Genomic DNA, 21,298 nt, shown 5'->3' with positions numbered 1-21,298 from the left:
AGATCTGCATATAGTTAGTATAAACTTCAGTTATTATAATAAGTAAACACAACTGAATGAGGCCAGTCAGTATCATACAGTTTACAAACAAAATACAAAATTCAATTGATATAAAATTTATACATAATATTGAGAGAGAGAAAAAATTAATGAGTAAATTTTTACGACCAAGATTCAAGATTTAAAAAAAAATAAGATTACTTTTCAAACAAATATGAAATGTAAACTTTAATGCCCTATGTTTTAATATAATTAAGTTGCAAAAAAAAAAATTAAAATTAAAAATAGTTAAAAAGTTCATTCCAAATTTTTTATTACATACAAATTCGCAGTTTCGGCAGGTCCTATACATGACAAGAAAGACTCAAAATAACACGGCCCATCCATGATCAATAAAATTGACGATAGTATACATTATCAACTTAATAAAATTGCAAATATTATTTTTTGCTACAATTGACTGCGCAATCATTTTACTATTATTATTTTTTTCATTTGTACTACGACAACCATTCTACAAAATATGATATACTTATATTATTGAAAACTTGCCAATAAATATTTGCGCTCTCTGATTTTGTCAAAATAATTTGATCCAAGTCCTCCATTGCTCACTCACGAATAATATTATTGTCAATGTGCCCTATATTGACAATATATTTGTCAATTGTATTGATCATAGAAGGCCAATTATCATTTTAAAGATCAAAGCTTAAGACAATAAAACAAAACTTGCCATCTACATATTATAATAAGTTCAGAAGCTATTTCAATACAAAATTGTAAACGACAATACAGATTTTAATTAATACCACTTAGTGCTTCATATCTGGCCCAAATTTCTCGATATGTCTTAAATCCCTTATAAATGGATTTAGCTAAGCACACTTTTTTGTTTTGGTATAATTTTGTGTTATTTTCACATTCTTAAGATTTTTATTTTAAAAGAAAGTTTTCTTTACAATAATCCCGATCAACTAATCTTTATGCAATAAAATCAAGAATAAGTAAGAAATTAGTCTTAATTTATTAAGCTACTTAAGCTTGTAAATTATTAAAATCTTTCTAGAAATTTGGGCCTCACAGTAACATGTATATATACCCAAAACTTGGCATCAAAAATGCAAGCACTGCTTGAAACATTCATTTAAAAATATCTAAAAACTAAATCGATTCATTATTGTGAATTTCCTTTTGAACTATATCCCTTTCCAACAGATTTCATATTATCATTATCATTATTATTATTAATATTATTATTATTTAAGTATGTTTCTTTTGTGCTTAATTTCTTGAGACCTAAATGCCTTAATATAATAATAATTACAAATAATTCAGGAATGTATTCAATTAAAACAATACAAATGATTACCAAACATGATACTTATTTAACAAAGTCCATCTTCTACTATTTGAGAGATTAACCAATTTCCTTCACAAAAACAAAAACTTTCAAATGTTCACGATTTCCCATGATCAAGTTTTAGATTTTTATTATTTCAAAAATTATCTCTCATTTTCCATCTATGTCAAGTAATCACACATGATTATTGATAATAAATCATAGTTATAAAAAAGGCTCATAATTATCATAACAAACATTTTCAATTTGAAGAATAAATGTGAAAAATGGAAGTCTTTGAACAAAATGTAAAATGTATTTTCAAAATTTTGAAAAACTTATGGATGTGAATTGTGGGGTGTCAAAATGAATGCATTACTCCTGGTTGCATCCACCTGCATCTGCAGTTAACATCTGATACAAGAACTGATCTTTCATACAACCGTCTACAAATTCAGAGCGCGTTAAGACACCATCATTGTTTACGTCCATCTTCGCGAATATTTTGTGCGTTCGTTCCTCTGGTGTGTCTGTGTCATTGCTTGTCAAGGCATTTCCCAGCATAGAGTAGATGGCCTGAAAAAAAATAGAATAGTAACAAGAATGTAAAATGTTCAAAATGTCGATTGCAATTGCTCTGCTTTTTCCAGATCACCAGCTCTTTGTTATGTTTTGATATGTTATTTATGTTTGCTTTTCATGTATTCCTGAAAATAGCTCATTGAGCTATGGTTTCTTGTTAGCATATACCCAACTTTATATAAAGATTCTTGAATCTTGTATCTTGTAATTGAGATTAATTTTTTTAACCATGCCTTACATTACAGGGTATGTTACAATTTCTGAAAGATCACAACAGTAAAAATCAAAGGAATCTAATGAAATCAAAATGAAATTACATGACTGTTTAACTTACACCGTTAGCTGAAGAGATAATTAGAAGTGATTATTGGAAGTAGACTGATCCACATCAAAAGTGTTATATATGCATTGAACAGATCAAAAATAGATGATACCAGTATTCCCTTTCAAGTCGATGATTGTTTTTTTAACAACTTCATGCTATTGAATTAGATTGTTTCAAATCTAGATGAACCGTTCCCTTTTTCCAATTGTATCATTATTAAACCTTCTCAAGATGAAAACGTTTTACAAATCATGTTATATTGATCAATTTATATTACTTCTACTGGCTCTCTCCAGAAGAAGCTTTTTCAAGTGCTTCAAAAAAGTGAAATTGCATTTAATTCTGGCAGAAAAGGCAAAAAAAACTTGCCTACTTAAGAGGTTATTCTCAAAATTTACAAAGCATATTAAATCTTCAATTTCTCCAGTGCATTAGAATTCTCTTAGGCAAAGTTTGATTTCTCTACTACTTGAAACCTGTAATTTGGAGGCAAAAATGTGTCTAAAATATGTTTGTGTTCAACTGTAATGTGCACTACCCTCCCTTCCTCACCAAGTATCTGCTGTAAATTATACCCCTGGGATAGGCTTTCCACAGAAAATTATCAGTCTTGCTCGGAAAAATTGTGAAATAACTGTCTATTATAAATGTGCAAATGATTGATTATGGGCCTGGAAATATTTCATCCATTCTTATCCCCTTGTTGGGAACAATATGGACAAGAAAATGACCATGTGCTTATTACATAAGGTCAATAGATGTGCAGGGCCTCTGGTAATTGTAGGGAATAAAATGCTTTTCATATAATATTAATTATACCAACTTCAGACATATCAATATCCCCAGTTCCTGAACTAGACTACTGTCTCAAATCATTTCACCTTTTTTCACTTTCACAGATATCAAATCCATTCTTGATATGATGATATTTAACGTATCAGTGCCCAGTTTCAATATCACTCATAAACCTTATATGCTGCTCAAGAGTGCTCAGGTTCAATCATCAAGTTCTAAGGGTAGAATTTATGCGATAAATGTCTTTAGAATATTTTAATTGAAATGCAGATTACACCAAAAATTGAGTTAAGCCTAGAAAGTTGCAATCTTAAGCCTTAGGAACTTTATTTAAATGGGGCCCTAGATTGAAAAAAATTGAAACTACATGTAAGTGTTTTGATTGGCCTGTATATTAAGCTGACCAATAGGCTGAATGGAATCACTGAGGCATGTCTAAGGATATTGAAAAAAAGGAGAAACCATGTGTTTTGATTGGCCAGTATATTAAGCTGACCAATAGAGTGAATGGAATCACTGAGGCATGTCTAAGGATAAGTTTAATATTGAATATTGGCCCTGCAAAACCACAAATAAGTTTAGTAAGGTCATGATTTTCTGCCATTGACAATAGTGTTAAATTTTGATGCCTGGTGACCAAAAGTGTTTCATTTAAATTTGACACTCTTATTCAAAATCAGTTCATACGCATTTATAACAAACATCAAACTTGACTGATAAACCTTTAACTAATTTATAAATAATGCAATCATGGAAAATATTAATTACTGAAAACATAATTGTAACTGTGTATTTTTAATAACAGAAAATGCAAAAATATTAAATAATTGGTGAAATTGCGATAAAGATTTACTACGGTCTACTATAGTAAATAAATTGCTCTTTTCTTTCAAATTAAACTTGGTATCCTTCATAAGAACCTTGTTTTTCGACATGTATTCATCCTTTTTGGTATATTAAAATAATATCATTTATTGTGGTAAATCTTATTTGGGAATAAGAGTGCATCTTTAAAATTTGATTTGGGTTTTGCCATCTTTGAAGGCACAAAAAATGTTTTTTACATATTATTGCTCAACACATTCTGATTTGAACAGATTTCTCCGATGTCCGTAGCCCTGGGAGCATTGAATTAAGGTTCAAGTGACTCCAGACATTTGCATGTAACCAATTATTACATTATTCAAACATAAAATTGAGTCAGAGGGTCTGGGGTTCAGTGTTTCATTTGCTGATTTATTATTCCATTACGCCTTACTTTCCCCCCAAAAAAATATTGCTCTTTAAGCAACAATGGCACCAACTTCTCAAAAACATTCTCAAAACAATATTTCCCAGTAGAAATTTTGAATCTTTTTAAAAAAAAATCAAAGTGACTGGTTTATTTGATTTAGAGAGTAATACAGTCTATCTAATTTGTGACATTCAATTATTTGTTTATATTAGAATTTTTTCCAACATTTTGTTGTACCGTATTATATCATGCATAGGACGCACTTTTTTACCCCCAATTCTCGTCTTAAAAAGTGCCTGCGTCCTTTCTATGCTATTAGAATTGCATCTGTTTTTTCCAAGTCCATTTCGGGTCGAAAATATTGGACCGGGGAAGAACGCGGTAATAGTAAGTATCTGTACTGCGTCACCGAAGAGAACAACTGACATATGTAAAATCACGCAAGTTAACACACGCAGAAATATATTGAATGTTTACTTTAAAATGATTTATTGAGAAATAAATTGAAAAAAAAATACGAGTGTTTACTTTTTTATAAAAGGGACGCTACTCACAAAAACTCGATGTGAGTCAGCATTTTAACTGGATTGAGTTATAACGGCAACGGAAAATCGGGAAAGGAGGTAAATATCAATTAATCGTTGTTCATGATTTTAATGTTTCGATATTTTACAAAACATTTTGTTGTATGTTACTGTTTTAAAAAATTAATGAAGGAATGTGCATAACGCAAAGTAGCATTATTGTCAATATCAAATCTTTTCAAATGTGCGAAGGTGTGAAAAACACCCGCTGTCTGTCATTAGAAAAATGGTTGTTTGTTCGCACTTTACCTGACATGCCTTCCGCTGGCAAGACTAATTACCGACACGCATTAATTATGCCTACATCCTCAGTTTTGACAATACAGTTTTGTTGCGATTGCAACGGTTGCAACGGTTGACTGTCATTCAGAAGGCATGTCGGGACTATTGCAGCGGTTGCAACGGTTGACTCTCAGTCGGGACTATTACGGCATTTGTATAAGTCTTATAATATGCGTGAATGTTCTCAAAATGTCAAGACATATATCTTTGTTATGTACGCTAAATTACCAAAATACGACGATAATTATCGAAATACACAAGACAGTTATCGAAATATGCCTAATATACAATTTTTTGTTTGTTTTTTACTTCAATATATGTTATAAATACTTTACCAACCTCAATTTTTCGTCTCCGATTTTAACATTTTTCCGCTGCGTCCTATCTTATATATTAAGGGGTTTTACCCGTTTTCTCAACTATTTTTTGCCTGCGTCCTATCTATGCTAGCGTCCTATACATGATATAATACGGTAGGTTGAATGATAGGTGGGGCGCAAAGTCTTAAAATATGCAATCCTACTCCCAAATAAGATGTACCACAATCAATGCAGTTGTTTAAATTTACCGAAAATGATAAATGAATATCGAAAATAATGGTTCCTATGAAGCATACTGTGTTGAATTTGAAAGAAAGGTGAAACAAGGTATTTCTACCTTATGAGACAATAATTGATCACTGTAAATCTTTAAGAACGCACGTACCAGTCATTTAATATTTGAGCGTTTTCAGCAATTAAATACACGATCACAATCTTCTTATCAGTAATTAATATTTTCCATAAATGCATATTTAGCAAGTAGTTGAAGGTTTATCACTCAAAATGTATGTTTGTAAAACATGTGTATGTTTTGATTATAACTATGAGTATCACTTTAATAATGCACATGCTATAATATTTACTTAGTCAGGGAAACAAAGGAATGTCTAGTTTTCTGTTAGCGTTCAGCATTAATACAAGAATATGATGAAATGGCAGAAAACGCTGCACACATTTTGCTGGTGCTAATCGCAGCAATCATATAACGTTTTTGCCAATACTTAAGGGATGATTAATTCGATAATCATTACAGCATTTTACAAGCCATTAGCTTAAATTTCCCTGGACTTGATCTGCGTAAATGACAAAACGCGGCACCTCCAGGTTCACTCAGTTGAGAGCACTTACAGAGATGTTATATGGAATAAAATGGCTTCATAGCTCATTTGGGAATATTAGCGTTTTTACGTCTTTAACTTTCCTTGGCAAATTGGTGTCTGTGTTTTCTGACAATGCTACGAACATATTGAGAGTTGGAAGGGAAAAAGTTCTAAGAGGCGTTAAAAGTAGAAGATGATATATCTTTCCACTTCTCCTCCTAAATACAAAACATTGTTTTCGACATTCTGTCAGCTTCGATATAATGTTCAGACATTTCTAAGTAATCTGTTTCATTTTTGAAACATCAACTTTGTTTCCTAACCCAGGAAATGACAAAAAACTGCTATTGGAACATAGCTTTAAGTGATTGCTTCCAGTTTCCATGAATTATTAACATCAACTTACCAAATACAAATTCGTCTAGTCGAAGCTAATTCATATATATGTGTTCAATGCGATATTACGCCATGCTAGACAGCTGAAAATTAATAAACTTTTCCTCCATCAAAAAAATATTCGCATATTGAATAAAGCAGGTTGCACACAAATAAACTCCATACACCGATTTAGGGAAATCCAGAATTTAAATTTTGTTAAAGTTCTTTAAGATAGAGTATCTGAATTTTTATTACATTTTCCAAAGTACAAGCAAAAATGTGTTGTGCATTAATTTTTGCATTATTTCATGTTCACGATTGAAGACTACTTTTTATTTTCGGTGTAGTCATATAAAAATTGCATGACATTAATGTGTTTAAATATCTTTGAAATAATAGATGGCGTAATTATTAAAAAGTAAGCTGCTTATTCATAGCAAGGGTGTCAGACATGTAGTAATTGTCTTCCAAGTTTCACATAAATGCATTAAATTGTCTTATATGGAGCGGAAAGACTATAAGTATCTTCCATGGCCGAGAGTGTAAGATAGGTTCATTCCGACCCGAGCGTAGGGTGTTTTGTGGAAACGAGGTTTACACCCTGGTAGATGCTTTTTCTCCCACCCCAGTTAAACAAAATTAAGTAAAAATGTATTTTTTGATGGAACTCTTTTGTGCTTAGTGAAAATAATTGCGTATGTATATGTGATAATTCGTGGTTGTCATGAATATGCGCGCATTGATTCAGGTTATGTTAAAAGTCGCTCTTTAAATAGTTCTAAGGAGAGTGAAGCATTTTTTCTTGAAAGGTGCGTGAAAACTGTATTTTGGTGACATTTGAAGCGAGAAATAATAAATTAGCATTCTAAATATTGCCACAATACAAGGTTTCAATGATGCTACAGACGACAGTCTTTAACAAGGGAGGTAATTACAATGTGCTGACCATTAAAAAGGAGTTTCGTACAGGCATTTTATCTTCGCCCGTGGGCAAGATAAGAATTTCTAGCATGGTTATATTATTGGATCTACTTATCTGGGGTGGGAGAAATGATTATCTGTTTTATATAGCAAGCAAAATCACAAGAAACTTGATTTAAGAAAGGTACCAACATTCTACAGATATTTTTGCATATAGCATTTAAGGAACACGCTCTTGAAATGTTATACAGTCAAACCCCCTTAGCTCGAACTCCTCGGAAATAGCGAAGTACCATTTAGTCTCAGTAAATTCAATCCAAGAAGGAATGCTTATTTTGCTTATTATAAATCGGTCCTTCAAGATCAAGTTCGAGCCAAGAAGGAATTCCAGCCAATCCAGTTCGAGCCAAAAGTGTTCAACTTTTATGCGTATGCTTCGGTGTGCAAATGTAAAAGTATGAGTGTGTGTGTGTGTGTGTGTGCGTGTGTGTGCGTGTGTGTGCGTGCGTGTGTGTGCGTGTGTGTGCGTGTGTGTGTGTGTGTGCGCATTATTGTGTTTTTGTATATATGTGTTTCCTATCAAAATGCATAGAATTGTTATAAAGGTTGAGAATTTAAAACTGTGTGCCAATATATATATATATTCTATTTGAAAAATAAATGAGAGAGAAAAAAATCTATAATTAATAATGAAAACTTACTTTAATGATTTCCACCATTTCATTCTTCTCAATCGTTCCGTTCCCATCGATATCGTACATCGCGAATGCCCAGTTGAGTTTCTGCGATGGGTTCCCTCCCGATGTGATGTTTATAGCAAGAAGAAATTCTTTAAAGTCTATTTTACCACTATTGTCTTTGTCGAACGATCTGAACACATGTTCACAGAATTGGTCCGGGTTACCCGCGGGAAAGAACGTTGAGTATACCTCGAGGAATTTGGCCTTCGATAGCAGACCATCGGGGCAGTCCCGCTGAAATAATGTTGGAAGCAACGCGTTATGTTTATAACAAGAGTACCAAATGGATGCCAATGCTCATCTATTATTTTCACAGTCAAAAGGGGCACAACTTACTCAACAATTATACTATCAAGAGTTCTGGGCCTTGCTAACCCTAGCCCTAAGTTTGATGGGAATATCTTTGAACATGTTTTTAGTCCTGACCAAGGTTAACACTTTTAAATGACAACGTCCTAGCATTTCTCATCATGCAAATGACACCAAAGCTATGTGGCAAATCTGTGGTCTAGTGTTAACACACTTGACTGTCAGTCAAGGGGTCGCAGGTTTGATTCCCAGCCGCACCACTAAAAAAATTACTAATCGTCTTCTGGGAGGGACGTAAAATTGGGGTCCTGTGTGAAAAGTGCTTTACATTGGTGCAGGTTAAAGAACCAGGGCAGCTCTAACAAGGGTTACATTCTGTCTGTGCACTAATGCTCCAGAAACCAAAAATGACTAACAATCTTATCGGAGCTCTCACCGAATGAACATTACCCGAGTGCATGTATAAATAAGCTTACAAACCATCACCAAAGCTAAGATGGTGCAATAGCGTATGCATGCTATTTCATTAAGCCAGTAATTACTTACCAATAATTTAATTACAGGAAATATTCATCATGATTATCATTAAGATAATTTTCTTTAAACGTGCCAGAATTCTTCTAAATGAGATTAAAGCTAATGCACCAGTCAATTGTAACCACGGCCCCCCAGGTCCAGGCCTATACCGGGGATAGCCAGGGAAATGGGCCATATTTTTACCTTCCAAATGGCCCTGCAGTGCCGGGTGAATGCAAGGTTTTGTCTTCACAACATAAATAGGAGGGAATGGGCCTTACCTAGGGTCCCTGGGGTGCGGGGACATTTGGCGGGGATTTTACGAGCAGTTCACCCCCACAAGATAGGGATTTTACCCGGCTCTGCTGGACCGAAAATCAAAGTCCCCGCTATTCCCCGGATCTGGGGGGTGAGGGGATGGGTGGTTACAATTGACTGGTTAGGGTAGAAAAGGGCATAAATTTGTTATAAAATGCACCAATCATGTTATTTAATCAAGAATCTGTACAAATCGGTAGGAATAGAATATATTATAATGACGTACACACTTCAATCAATACAACAGTTGCCAGAACAACTGTTTTGACAAATAATTAATCAAAGATGGCAGTTAAACCATTGTAGAATCAATTAAACTAATTATATATCTTAGAATATTCACATTTTATAAATACAAGAAATTTCTTCTTGCTATGTAATATGTCAAAAGTAAATTGAAATTTAGATATTGATGAATTCTAATAACTTTAAAATATGCTTTTGAAACTTTATTTCGATAATTCAAACTTACTATTACTGTCTTTTTTTAACTGATTTATTTTTTTAATATACATCTACATTATCAGTTGACATCTTTAAAGTGACTCGCTCATGTTTTTGGTCCAGAAATTTGTTTCCGGTAATGCATTTGAAAACACTTATTATATCATTACTCTATATTATCAAAATTGCAGAAAAAATTACAGTTATAGCATAAAAATGCCCTGTTGTTATATCAAAGTGTTGGACAATCACGGATGATGTATTTGTAAAAGTCTATTGACAAACATTACCATTTAAACAATGTTCTGTCCTCATTGCCATTTTAAGCTGGGTATTTTTTCATCCGCAATTGCCCGCATGGGCCCTGACTTTTTCAATTAAACATCAAACAAATAACCTACGCAGTGATCTCCCCTGACAATTACATTGTTTTATGATGCAAATGGAGGTGCTGTGTGGTGTTTTTAATCAATTATGTTCTGCATTTAGAATCAAGCCTATCATGTACATGAAATACATGTATACTTTTTTTTTATGTAATTCATTGTGCGGTACAGTTCAACAATCACCATCAATAGCAGGGTGTTATTCAATATAGGAGAAAAATGGTTGAAAAATATGCCCAAAATGCACCATATCAAACCAGAAATTGATAAAATTTTCTTGAGGGAGTCAGCCCCTGACCATTATGGCTTTTATTGGATGCAACCTAGGTGTACATAATACACTTAACACAATGACATAAGAGCATACAATACACTATATGTTAAAAGTTATCTACCGCTCTGTGAGGATATTACGCGAATTACAACAAAAATAAAAAAAGCGTTCTTGGCTTTTTTCTGTTATAAGGGTCTTAAAACTGTTCAAGAAACTGGGGTTGGACCTGCAGCAAGGGAAAATGAAACTAAAGCATGTTAAATACAGCAATTCAAAACACTTTAAATCATATTTTTTTCAGATTTTGTCAGCCAAATGAATGCTTTGCTGAGAACAGTGTTTTGTACGACATGTTCTTAAAAGCCTGCATTGCTCAAGTACGGCCTTTGCCCCAAAACAAAATCCAAGTATTGAATTCATCAAGCATAATTATGAGCTGCATCAGTGCAATTTTGGCTCTTGCACTTATGATTTGCTTTTATCCTTTTATTCAATAATTAAAGTTTAATGACATTTCAAGAAGTAGTACTGAAATCTGAATTATTAAGAATGGGCAGTGTGAGCATAGCGAGCAAGCCCATCTTGATTATTCAGATTTTAATTTAGATCATCACACTGACTTTGGAACAACCTCATTGGCTGACACATAGTCAGCAAAATAGTTGATGCAGAGAGTGTATATCGGGTGAATGACAGACGATTCCATCAATTAGTTTTCAAGTTATGCTTCCAACAAGGAAAAGTAGCAAAGGGCAATAACTCTGTGATTAGATGAAATAGAGATATGATACTTGTACAATGTACTTCCTCTAATTGTGCTTAATCATTGTATGAAGTTTTATTAAAATCCATCCAAGTATTAATTCCATTTCAAGTTATGCTCTGTACAAAAAATGTAATGAAGGGCAATAACTCCATAATTATAGCTAAAATAAAGTTATGATTATTGTACACAGCACATTATGTTCTATCAACGTATGAAGTTTTATTAAAATCCATCCAACAGTTTTCAAGTTATCCCCTGGACGAGGAAAATCCAAATTGACCAACCAAGGGGTGACTCCTATATGCACCCTTCAACTTACTTTGTCAGGTTTATAAAAATACACTACATACCATGAAGCCCCTATACCAGTCCTTGATTTCATTCTTTGAGAACTTTGTATTCTGTGTGAGAAAATCCAAGTCCTCCTTTGGAAGCCTCTTCTTGGACGACTTGTTACCCATGGCGATGTACAATGGAATGGATAAAGCTAAGTGGTCTAATTATGGATCTGAAAATATAAAGCGGATCAAATTTATAAATAGATCAATTAAATAGCTAAATTATATGTTACCCGTGGCGATGAATGATGCAATTTAATGGATCAAGCCAGTGGTCAAACTATAAAACAGATCACTTTTATAAGTAAATAGAGCTAATTGTCATCTTTACATCTGAAAACAGTGAACAGATACAGTTTGCTCAATATTGCTTGGCTCGATTTCCATGTTGGCTCGAACTTGATGTAAATGTTTATATTTTTTAAATCTATGAAAGATTTCCCGCTAATTGGCTCAATATTTAGAAGGCTAGTTTTGAATGGTTCATTTAGCTTAGCTGGAGTTACTACAGAGACACAGTGGATCACCTTTATGAATGGTTCAAGTTTAGATGGTGTAACTTTGGAGACACTGTGGATCACCTTTATGATTGGTTCAAGCTTAGGTTGTCTATCTATGGAGACACGAAGGGATCACCTTTATGAATGGTTCAAGATTAGGTTGTCTATCTATGGAGACACGAAGGGATCACCTTTATGATTGGTTCAAGATTAGGTTGTCTATCTATGGAGACACAGTGGATCACCTTTATGATTGGTTCAAGCTTAGGTTGTCTATCTATGGAGACACAGTGGATCACCTTTATGAATGGTTCAAGATTAGGTGTCTATCTATGGAGACACAGTGGATCACCTTTATGATTGGTTCAAGCTTAGGTTGTCTATCTATGGAGACACAGTGGATCACCTTTATGAATGGTTCAAGATTAGGTTGTCTATCTATGGAGACACGAAGGGATCACCTTTATGATTGGTTCAAGCTTAGGTTGTCTATCTATGGAGACACGAAGGGATCACCTTTATGATTGGTTCAAGATTAGGTTGTCTATCTATGGAGACACAGTGGATCACCTTTATGAATGGTTCAAGCTTAGGTTGTCTATCTATGGAGACACAGTGGATCACCTTTATGAATGGTTCAAGCTTAGGTTGTCTATCTATGGAGACACGAAGGGATCACCTTTATGATTGGTTCAAGCTTAGGTTGTCTATCTATGGAGACACAGTGGATCACCTTTATGATTGGTTCAAGATTAGGTTGTCTATCTATGGAGACACGAAGGGATCACCTTTATGAATGGTTCAAGCTTAGGTTGTCTATCTATGGAGACACAGTGGATCACCTTTATGATTGGTTCAAGATTAGGTTGTCTATCTATGGAGACACGAAGGGATCACCTTTATGAATGCCTCAAGCTCAGATTTTGTAGCTATGGAGACACAGTGGATTACTTTTATAAATGTTCCAAGTTTAGGTGTTCCAACTAAAGAATTGAAAAGATACAGTAGATCACATAAAGTTATAAATGAATCAAGCATTTAGTTGTTCAATTTATGGATCTGAAATTAAAATTTGGATCACCTTTATAGAAATCAGAAACAGATCTGCAACAAAGAAGTAGTTCAATGAAAACATAATCAGAGCGCTGCCATGACAAGTTAAATTCATAAAACAATTACTAATCACATTCTGCAATAACAAAAATCCTGTTTTTTTCTTTTCTATATACACCAGACAATTACACTAAAATAGCATTGTTACCTTAATTAACACATCCATAATTGAAACGTTGAGGAAAAGGAGATCATTTTAATTGATCTTCCGTAACAAAACATTTTACACTACAAATTTACACAAACCTTTGAAAAGAAGTTCTTTAATTGTAGCTGAATATTATAAAAATCATCAAAATCACTATTTCGAAAAAAATAAAATGCAATTAAATTTCCATTAACGTGTTTCACTGACCAACCTATTCAGCTGGCTGTTCTGCATACAAGACACAACAAGGGGGTGTTCAATAAAAAATGAACCTACATTCTTTGTCATATTCAAACACAAATCCCAATGAGGTTATAAAAGAAATTAGGACTTCCCCATGGATTAGGTGACTATAAATTAATTGCTAGATTTTCATCTCCGCCCACCCCGTTTCTTTTCCGCTGCCCTTTAACTTTTATTGACTCAAATAAAAATATTGAACTTATAATGGTCTGTATTTGTGTATCAGTCAGGTATTGTTTGTTTCCGCTTTTCAAACTACCCCAATTATTTCTTCCCAACCCTAAACATTTTTTTGCCAAAATGTGGATTTGTTTTTTTCCTCATTTACAAAAAAAACTGCATTTTTTTATTGAACATGTTAAAATTTTCCAAAAAAGAAAAAAAAGAAAAGTCTTGCCTAACGTAACATACCCTATTTATTTTTAGTTGTTAGCGGAAACAAAACTTTTTTGGGGGGTGGGGGGGCGAGCGGGGAACGGGGAACCTTACCTATCTTAATAATGACTCAGTGGCCCAGCAGTAAATACCTCGGCTAGCAAACCAGGGGTCCTTTTAATAGGTTGAATCCTGCTGCCATTTTTTCGTCTCATTTTTCTCTATTTTCGTTTATTATTTATAGAGTTTATTGTATTTATTTAACTTTTGTTAACTTTAAATAACTTTAACTAATGTTTGTAAATTAGGGATGTATTTAAAGTTTGTTTGTCTTGTTTTTAGAACAATTGGCCACTAACGCCAAAGGCGTAAATGTGATATGTCAATTAGGAACATATCATTGGGTACTAAATAACAGGCCCCATAATTTTAAAGCAACTGGCTATAAGACAAACAAGTTTCAACAATGTTCAAACTGTGATGATATGAATGACATTTGCTAGTTATTAACCTTCGTGCTTTGTAACATAAATAAAGTGTTTCAGGATATATTTCCTGTATTGTTGTAAAAAAATGAGTCAAATCTACGTTTGCCTTCGTTTGATTTTAGTAGTTCCCAAGTCGGTTTGGTTTTTCCATAGTTATATTTTGTAAAGGTCAATTTCACATTAGAATGAGAATGCTCGTCCTACGGAACCACCCTCAGTTGTCACATAAAGTCATTAAAGTGGGAATTTACGATCTTCACCGACCTAATTTCACATTGTTTACAAAAATGAATGCAGGGGAATTGAAAATATTCAATTTGGTGTCTTGTTTGTTTGTTCAAAATGTATCACTTTTTGTTGGGATTTTTTCTCTGAAAATGGAGAATTTCAGAGGTTAATTTTCGAAAAAAAATCAGGCTCCGTCACATTTTACCAGCTACGACAAAGAAGGATAAAAAGCCCTGGTTATTACTATTATGTGAATAATAATAGTTTACTAATACAACTTCTAAAAGATTCATTTTTGTCTTTGAATATTCGATTGAAAGAATTACTGAATAATCAAATATATCAATTTTGCCATTCATTTGCATCCCCATTGTAAATGTATTTAACTTTTCCTAAAAAATGTGATAATATTTGGTAATTTCAATACAGCAGCTTATATTGGACTTTAATATTGAATCTTCATTATTAATTTATAATGACCCTCCATTTTACACCCAAATTTTATAGTATTTAGTAGCCAAAAGAGAAATTAAGGAAGTTTTCTACATTATGAATATTACATAATAAATGACAAGGGAACAATCTGATTACCATATTGGCATAATTTCATTGCTGCAAGGTCTACAATTATTACATGTAATAAGATATACAGACAAATCCAAGACATATTCTGCTATGACAGAGAAAAAATAAAATGATTCAAAATTGCATGTTAAGAGCAGAACGGTAGACAAACATGGAAAACCGTCATAAAATTTAAATGTGTATGTTCCCAAGTTGCTTTTATTTTTAAAAATATTAAAAAATGAAAAACCTGAAAAAGATTTTGATGGAAAATGGTCTTAGTCATTTCTTTATTATCAATAATTGGCAAGCAGTCGCAATAATAAGGCAAAATAAATAAATAATGCTTTGGCTTGGGTTACATCCTTTTCAAATACAGCTAGGTAGGGACTAGGTCAAGCTTTTTTATTGTTAGGCTTCCTGTGAGAAGGTTATTGTAATCATTGGAGAATGGTATTTACTGTAATAGATTTGAAGATTTTGAACTACATGTTAAAGCTGCACTCTCACAGATTGAACGTTTTGACAACTTTTTTATTTTTCGTCTTGGAACAAGCCAATTTTCTGGGAAAATCCATGGAAACCAGTTATATAAGACTACTGACAAAAAATTAGATCGCAGAGTTTTATATTTAAGTTCAAAAGTTAATGTTTTATGCATTGTTCTTAAACCATACTTACGGTTTATTGCTATAAAACATTAATTTTCGAATGGAAATATGCAAATCTGAGATCTGATCTTTTGTCAACAATCTTAATTTTACCATTGGTTTGCAGATATTTACGCAAAATTTTGCTTTTTCCAAGACCAAAAATATAATCTGTGAGAGTGCAGCTAACACACACTTAAAAATAAATGAAAAACAAATTTATTTTTTATTTTTTACCAACTGACTATAATATTTTTTACCAACTGACTATAAAAATGGTAGGGTTGGCGCCTTATATGTAGGTAGAGTCGGGAAACCTAAAACAATTGTAGATTTTTAAAGCCTAAGACCAATACAAAGCATTTTCATCCAACGGCATCTGAATGGCTTTTCTTTCGCAACACTAGCATTCTTTACAATCTCGAGATTGATTTTAATAGAACACTCACACAGTCCCACTTATGACTATTAAATTAATTCAATGATTACATTAGCTGGAAATATTGAGATGATCTTCCGGCCTGCCCTTTCATTGTGCAACACTTCTTCGAATTAAGGCTCGTCCTATAATCAATGCAAGCCTCGCACGATGGCTGGAATACTTTGTCTTGTGTCAAGACCCATAGAAAATATTGAAGGATGATCGGGAAAATGTTATAACTGATATCGAATATAAATGCGGATAGAGCCATTTCACTTTGTTCCCGCGATATTGTTATATCATTTATAGCTACCCTGGTTTAATGTCCCATGATTGAATGGGAGGGATAAATTCTTTATGAATCCATCTCAAATGCAATAAGCTCTCAATTATCCTTTTCAATTTATTCTCGAATAAGATATATGGCTGATTACGAGAACATCAAGCAGCTTTTCAAATACATAAACAATACCTATGCTCATATCTCGAAAAATATTTGTAATTTAATGACCTTGTCATGAATATGACTCTTTTACAAGTTATTTTAGCTTATATATACTCTGAGCCTAAAAAATACAGAGCAACATTTGGTGGACTGGAGCAGTTTTATAGTATTTTTGGTATTAGCATATTTAATATCAGTGACAACAATTTAAATTTGTGACTGTAAAACCTTATACCTTGTTGTTTTTTTTCAGCAGATACACCATCCTCATGAAAATTTACTGAAATATGTCTGACTTTTACCTTAAGAGTATGACCTATTTTTCACAACTTATACACCATGACCTCTTTAAATTTATTTAGTTGTGTATCACCTGTGACCTTGACCTTTAGAAATTCAAATGCATCTCATGTTCAAACTTAATCCACCATCCTCTTAAAAAAATCTTAAAATATGTGTGACCTTGACCTTAAAACCTAAAGACCTCCATTTTTCACAATTAATATACCCTTTTCTTAAAATGTGTGACCTTGACTTTGAAGCTAAACTACATGTATACATACCATTATGACTAAAAGATACTAGATTAATAAAATAAGTCCATATTTCCTCCTATTTTGAAAACAACAGCAAATGAAACAAGTTCTTCCTAATGAATTTAAATTATACCCATTATAATTTAGAAATGATAACAACGGGCCAAATGCTCAGAACTTTGTTAAAATTAACAATTTGATCAAGATTGAACTTTTGAAATTGAATATATATTTGATGGTAAGGTTCATATCATGAAATAATTGAGCACCCTTGAATCTTGTAAGAAATAATGCCGCCTGCTAGTCACAAGTGTATCAATTAAACTTCCAGAGCAGTCAAGATTTGAATTAAGTACTTAAGCCATGATCATGTTAACTTTAACAAAGTTCTGAACAATTGGCCAAATTTAATGGTCAACAAATTACCATAATGTATCAGTCCAGATTTACAACAATATAAAACTTACAAGTTTGGGTACACATCTCATTTGTAAATAAATATTCCATTTAGTCCGCAAAACTAGATGGAGACAATGGTACTGTTTCCACTCAAAAAATATCTAAAATACAATCAGTCAGACATTTGCAGAACGGGAGCAAACTTAATTTAGGTAATTGCTTCCATTTGGAGAACACTTCGGGTCCTGTTTTTCAGCTAAATTAAAACTACAAAATGTTTAAGTCTGTCAGATGAGTAAGGAAAAATCAATATAAAAAATAAAACTCCTATTTCAGTCATGCCTATTTATCTTAATTCCAAAGAAAACATCTCCATTACTTTGTTTCTTTAACCATTTTCCCATCAAAATGTTTAAAAAAATTCCAGCAAATCAATTAGCTAAATGATAATTACACATCTTTACAATGCATTGTTAATTTAAGAGTTATCATATAATTTCCCTTCCTTTCAGTAAAACAGAATATCTTAAAAAGTAGGGAAATCGGTACCTGTCTTACATAAACCTCTAAATAATAACATAATTGACGTTCCGTCCTAGAAAAAAACTAGCAAAAAAAGTAACTGTGCATTATATGATGAACAAATGTTTACATAAATAAAAAGTCCTCTGATGATGATATCATGTATATTGATACAGGTAGGTATTTCCTCAAACGATATGACATAATTAGAACTAAGTGATCATTAAAAATAGCTGATTCTGTGGTTGTTGAAGAACTGGCCCAGTTTTTTTTTACTTCGCTAGAACATGTTTGAGTTAGTATATAGGTACAGCTAGTACCATGCAAACAAATACCAATTTCTGACCTCCATAACTCGACAGAAAAACAGCAGCCCTAACCCACCATGACTACAGAGTCTCAAGCAGAACCTGACATCTGCAACTTAACGCCACACTCGGGGGACATATTTGAGAACGAGCGTTCACGCTGAAATGTCATGAAGACAATGAATGGGAAATAATTACCGTCCTCCCTCCTTCTGGAATCCTCTGAGGCCCGATTTATCGCCGTCGCCAAGGCAAGCTAACACCTACGGACCAACAGATATTGTCGCTTCTGATGGGAGGTGTTTTGCGAGACACATGTGGTCTATTTTATGACAGTTTGTTTGGTTTTTGTTTCTACTATCATTTGTATGTCAAACTCTGGTAATTCTACTGTAATCATTGCCTGAAGTTTAATACAATTCCACTTTAGAGTTTTAAAATATAGATAATCTGGCGAAAAAAGATGAAAAAAAAATAAGGCTGAGACAATTAAAAAAAGGAAAATCCCTAAGAAGAATTCAATGGAAATAGGAAATCAATGACATGTGTAGACAGTACCATTTATTACTTTAGATTAGCTTAGCAAATAATTACAGCTTGTGTCAATTTGTGGTTTCAATATTCTTGGGGAAGTATATAGCCTGTGAAGATAATACTGAATAGCTTCTTACAGAGCTGAAGGCATATTCTTAACCTTTTACACCATGTATGGCATCTCGCAATGCCGAAGGCATAAGAGTAGCTATTTACACCATAAAATGGCATCTTTCGATGCTGAAGGCATAAAAGCAGCTTTTACACCATACAATGGCATCTCGCAATGCTGAAGGCATAATAGTAGCTATTTACCATAAAATTGCATCTTTCGATGCTGAAGGCATAATAGCAGCTTTTTACCCCATACAATGGCATCTCGCAATGCTGAAGGCATAATAGAAGCTATTTACCATTAAATGGCATCTTCCAATGCTGAAGGCAATTTATAGTAGCTATTTCTTCCAATGCTGAAGGCATTTTAGTAGCTATTTACACCATAAAATGGCATCTTCCAATGCTGAAGGCATTATAGTAGCTATTTACACCATAAAATTGCATCTTGCAGTGCTAAGGCAATAAAGTAGCTATTAACACCATAAAATGGCATCTTCCAATGCTGAAGGCATTATAGTAGCTCTAATTTACACCATAAAATGGCTTCTTCCAATGCTGAAGGCATTATAGTAGCTATTTACACCATAAAATGGCATCTTCCAATGCTAAAGGCATTATAGTAGCTATTTACACCATAAAATGGCATCTTCCAATGCTGAAGGCATTATAGTAGCTATTTACACCATAAAATGGCATCTTCCAATGCTGAAGGCATACTAGAAGCTATAAATTGCACCATAAAATGGCATCTTGCATTGCTAAAGGCATAATTATAAGCATCCTTTTACACCATAAAATGGCATCTTCCAGTTCTGAAGGCATAATAGTAGCTATTTAGCCCATAAAAAAATGGCATCTTGCAGTCCTGAAGACATAATTGTAGCTATTTTCACCATAAAATGGCATCTTGCAGTGCTGATTTAGTTTAATTGGGAGATTATGGTGTTGGATGTGGTGCTGTGTGGAGGAATGTGGGTTCTGCAAGTTGGCTTGATGACGTGCACATATGACCAGTTTTATGAAAATCCTTAAAAGGGTTTACAAGATGGAGTTGAAACGAAAGTGTGAGAGTCAAACAGACGGACAAATAACTGCGCTAGAAAAATATCATACATGCCATATTTCTGAGAGGCTTCACAGGGGATTTTGGTCTGAATTCTAGGGGATTTTGATATTACACCTGGGGATTTTTAAGCAGCAAAATTTAGCGCAATATCTACATTTATGATGTAAGAATAAATACAGAAACACACTCTAATTACAATAGTTTTTGGACTTAGACATCACGGTCCTTCATGGAATTTCACACTCATAATCTTATGGATGCTTTCCACTGTCAACCGTGAGCAAATTTTCCAGGACACAATTACCAGGACACAAGCTGAAATTGTTTCACCAAAACATTGTTTTTATGGTTTATAATAACTGCTATATATGCATTATAGACAGAGAAAATACATCTTATAATTGACTGCTGCAATTTGAAATAAGAAAAGAGATTTGGAATACAACAGCTTATTTTGCTCTAGTACAATTTCAGACTGATTTTTATTTTTTGTAAAAATAATGTAAAGCAGAATGCATTTGTTCACAACAATACTTCCATCGCAATAGTTTTCTTACATCATGATGCACAATACCCCCCCGTTGTTGACCAATCATGGATAAGATTTTGTTTGAACAGCATTATAATCTCCTTGTTTCTTAACAAATGTGAGTTATACATTCACAATGGAAGAAATACTTAATTGCCATACATGAAACTCAGTACAACAAAAAACATCAATACAAACAAAATAGAATATATTTGGAGCACAAGAACTTGTCCTCAAATTAGCCGAGCTAAAACCCAAATCTCTTCATTACTCCCATGTCAATGCCTATCATATCAGAATATCAGAGAATGGAATGAAATGCATTACTTCCTTGGAAACCCTTGGTCATGGAATGCCCAAGGGACCAACCATCCATCAAATAACCACAGCATTGTTTCAATACTTGATCAATAGTACTTAAAGCCAACCGATTGTAA

The 21,298-nt window shown here is 33.3% G+C and overlaps 1 protein-coding gene across 8 annotated transcripts in view; it reads right to left on the bottom strand.

Annotated features, from left to right (window-relative positions):
* Positions 1 to 482: 482 nt before the first annotated feature.
* The window catches only part of LOC128213654 (neuronal calcium sensor 2-like), a 92,727-nt gene continuing 71,911 nt past the window's right edge, over positions 483 to 21,298 (bottom strand). For all 8 annotated transcript variants that reach the window (XM_052919648.1, XM_052919647.1, XM_052919651.1 and 5 more), the window contains 3 exons: positions 11,688 to 11,845; positions 8,286 to 8,558; positions 483 to 1,918 (listed from right to left, as the gene is read on the bottom strand). In XM_052919648.1, coding sequence (XP_052775608.1) covers positions 1,718 to 1,918; positions 8,286 to 8,558; positions 11,688 to 11,798 — 585 coding nt within the window. In that variant the 5' untranslated portion in view covers positions 11,799 to 11,845 and the 3' untranslated portion in view covers positions 483 to 1,717. The remainder of the gene's footprint in view (positions 1,919 to 8,285; positions 8,559 to 11,687; positions 11,846 to 21,298) is intronic.

This window comes from Mya arenaria, chromosome 13, assembly GCF_026914265.1.
Source record: "Mya arenaria isolate MELC-2E11 chromosome 13, ASM2691426v1".
Taxonomy (NCBI): domain Eukaryota; kingdom Metazoa; phylum Mollusca; class Bivalvia; order Myida; family Myidae; genus Mya; species Mya arenaria.
The sequence above is the reverse complement of the archived record's forward strand: the minus strand, read 5'-3'. Positions and strand labels throughout refer to the sequence as shown.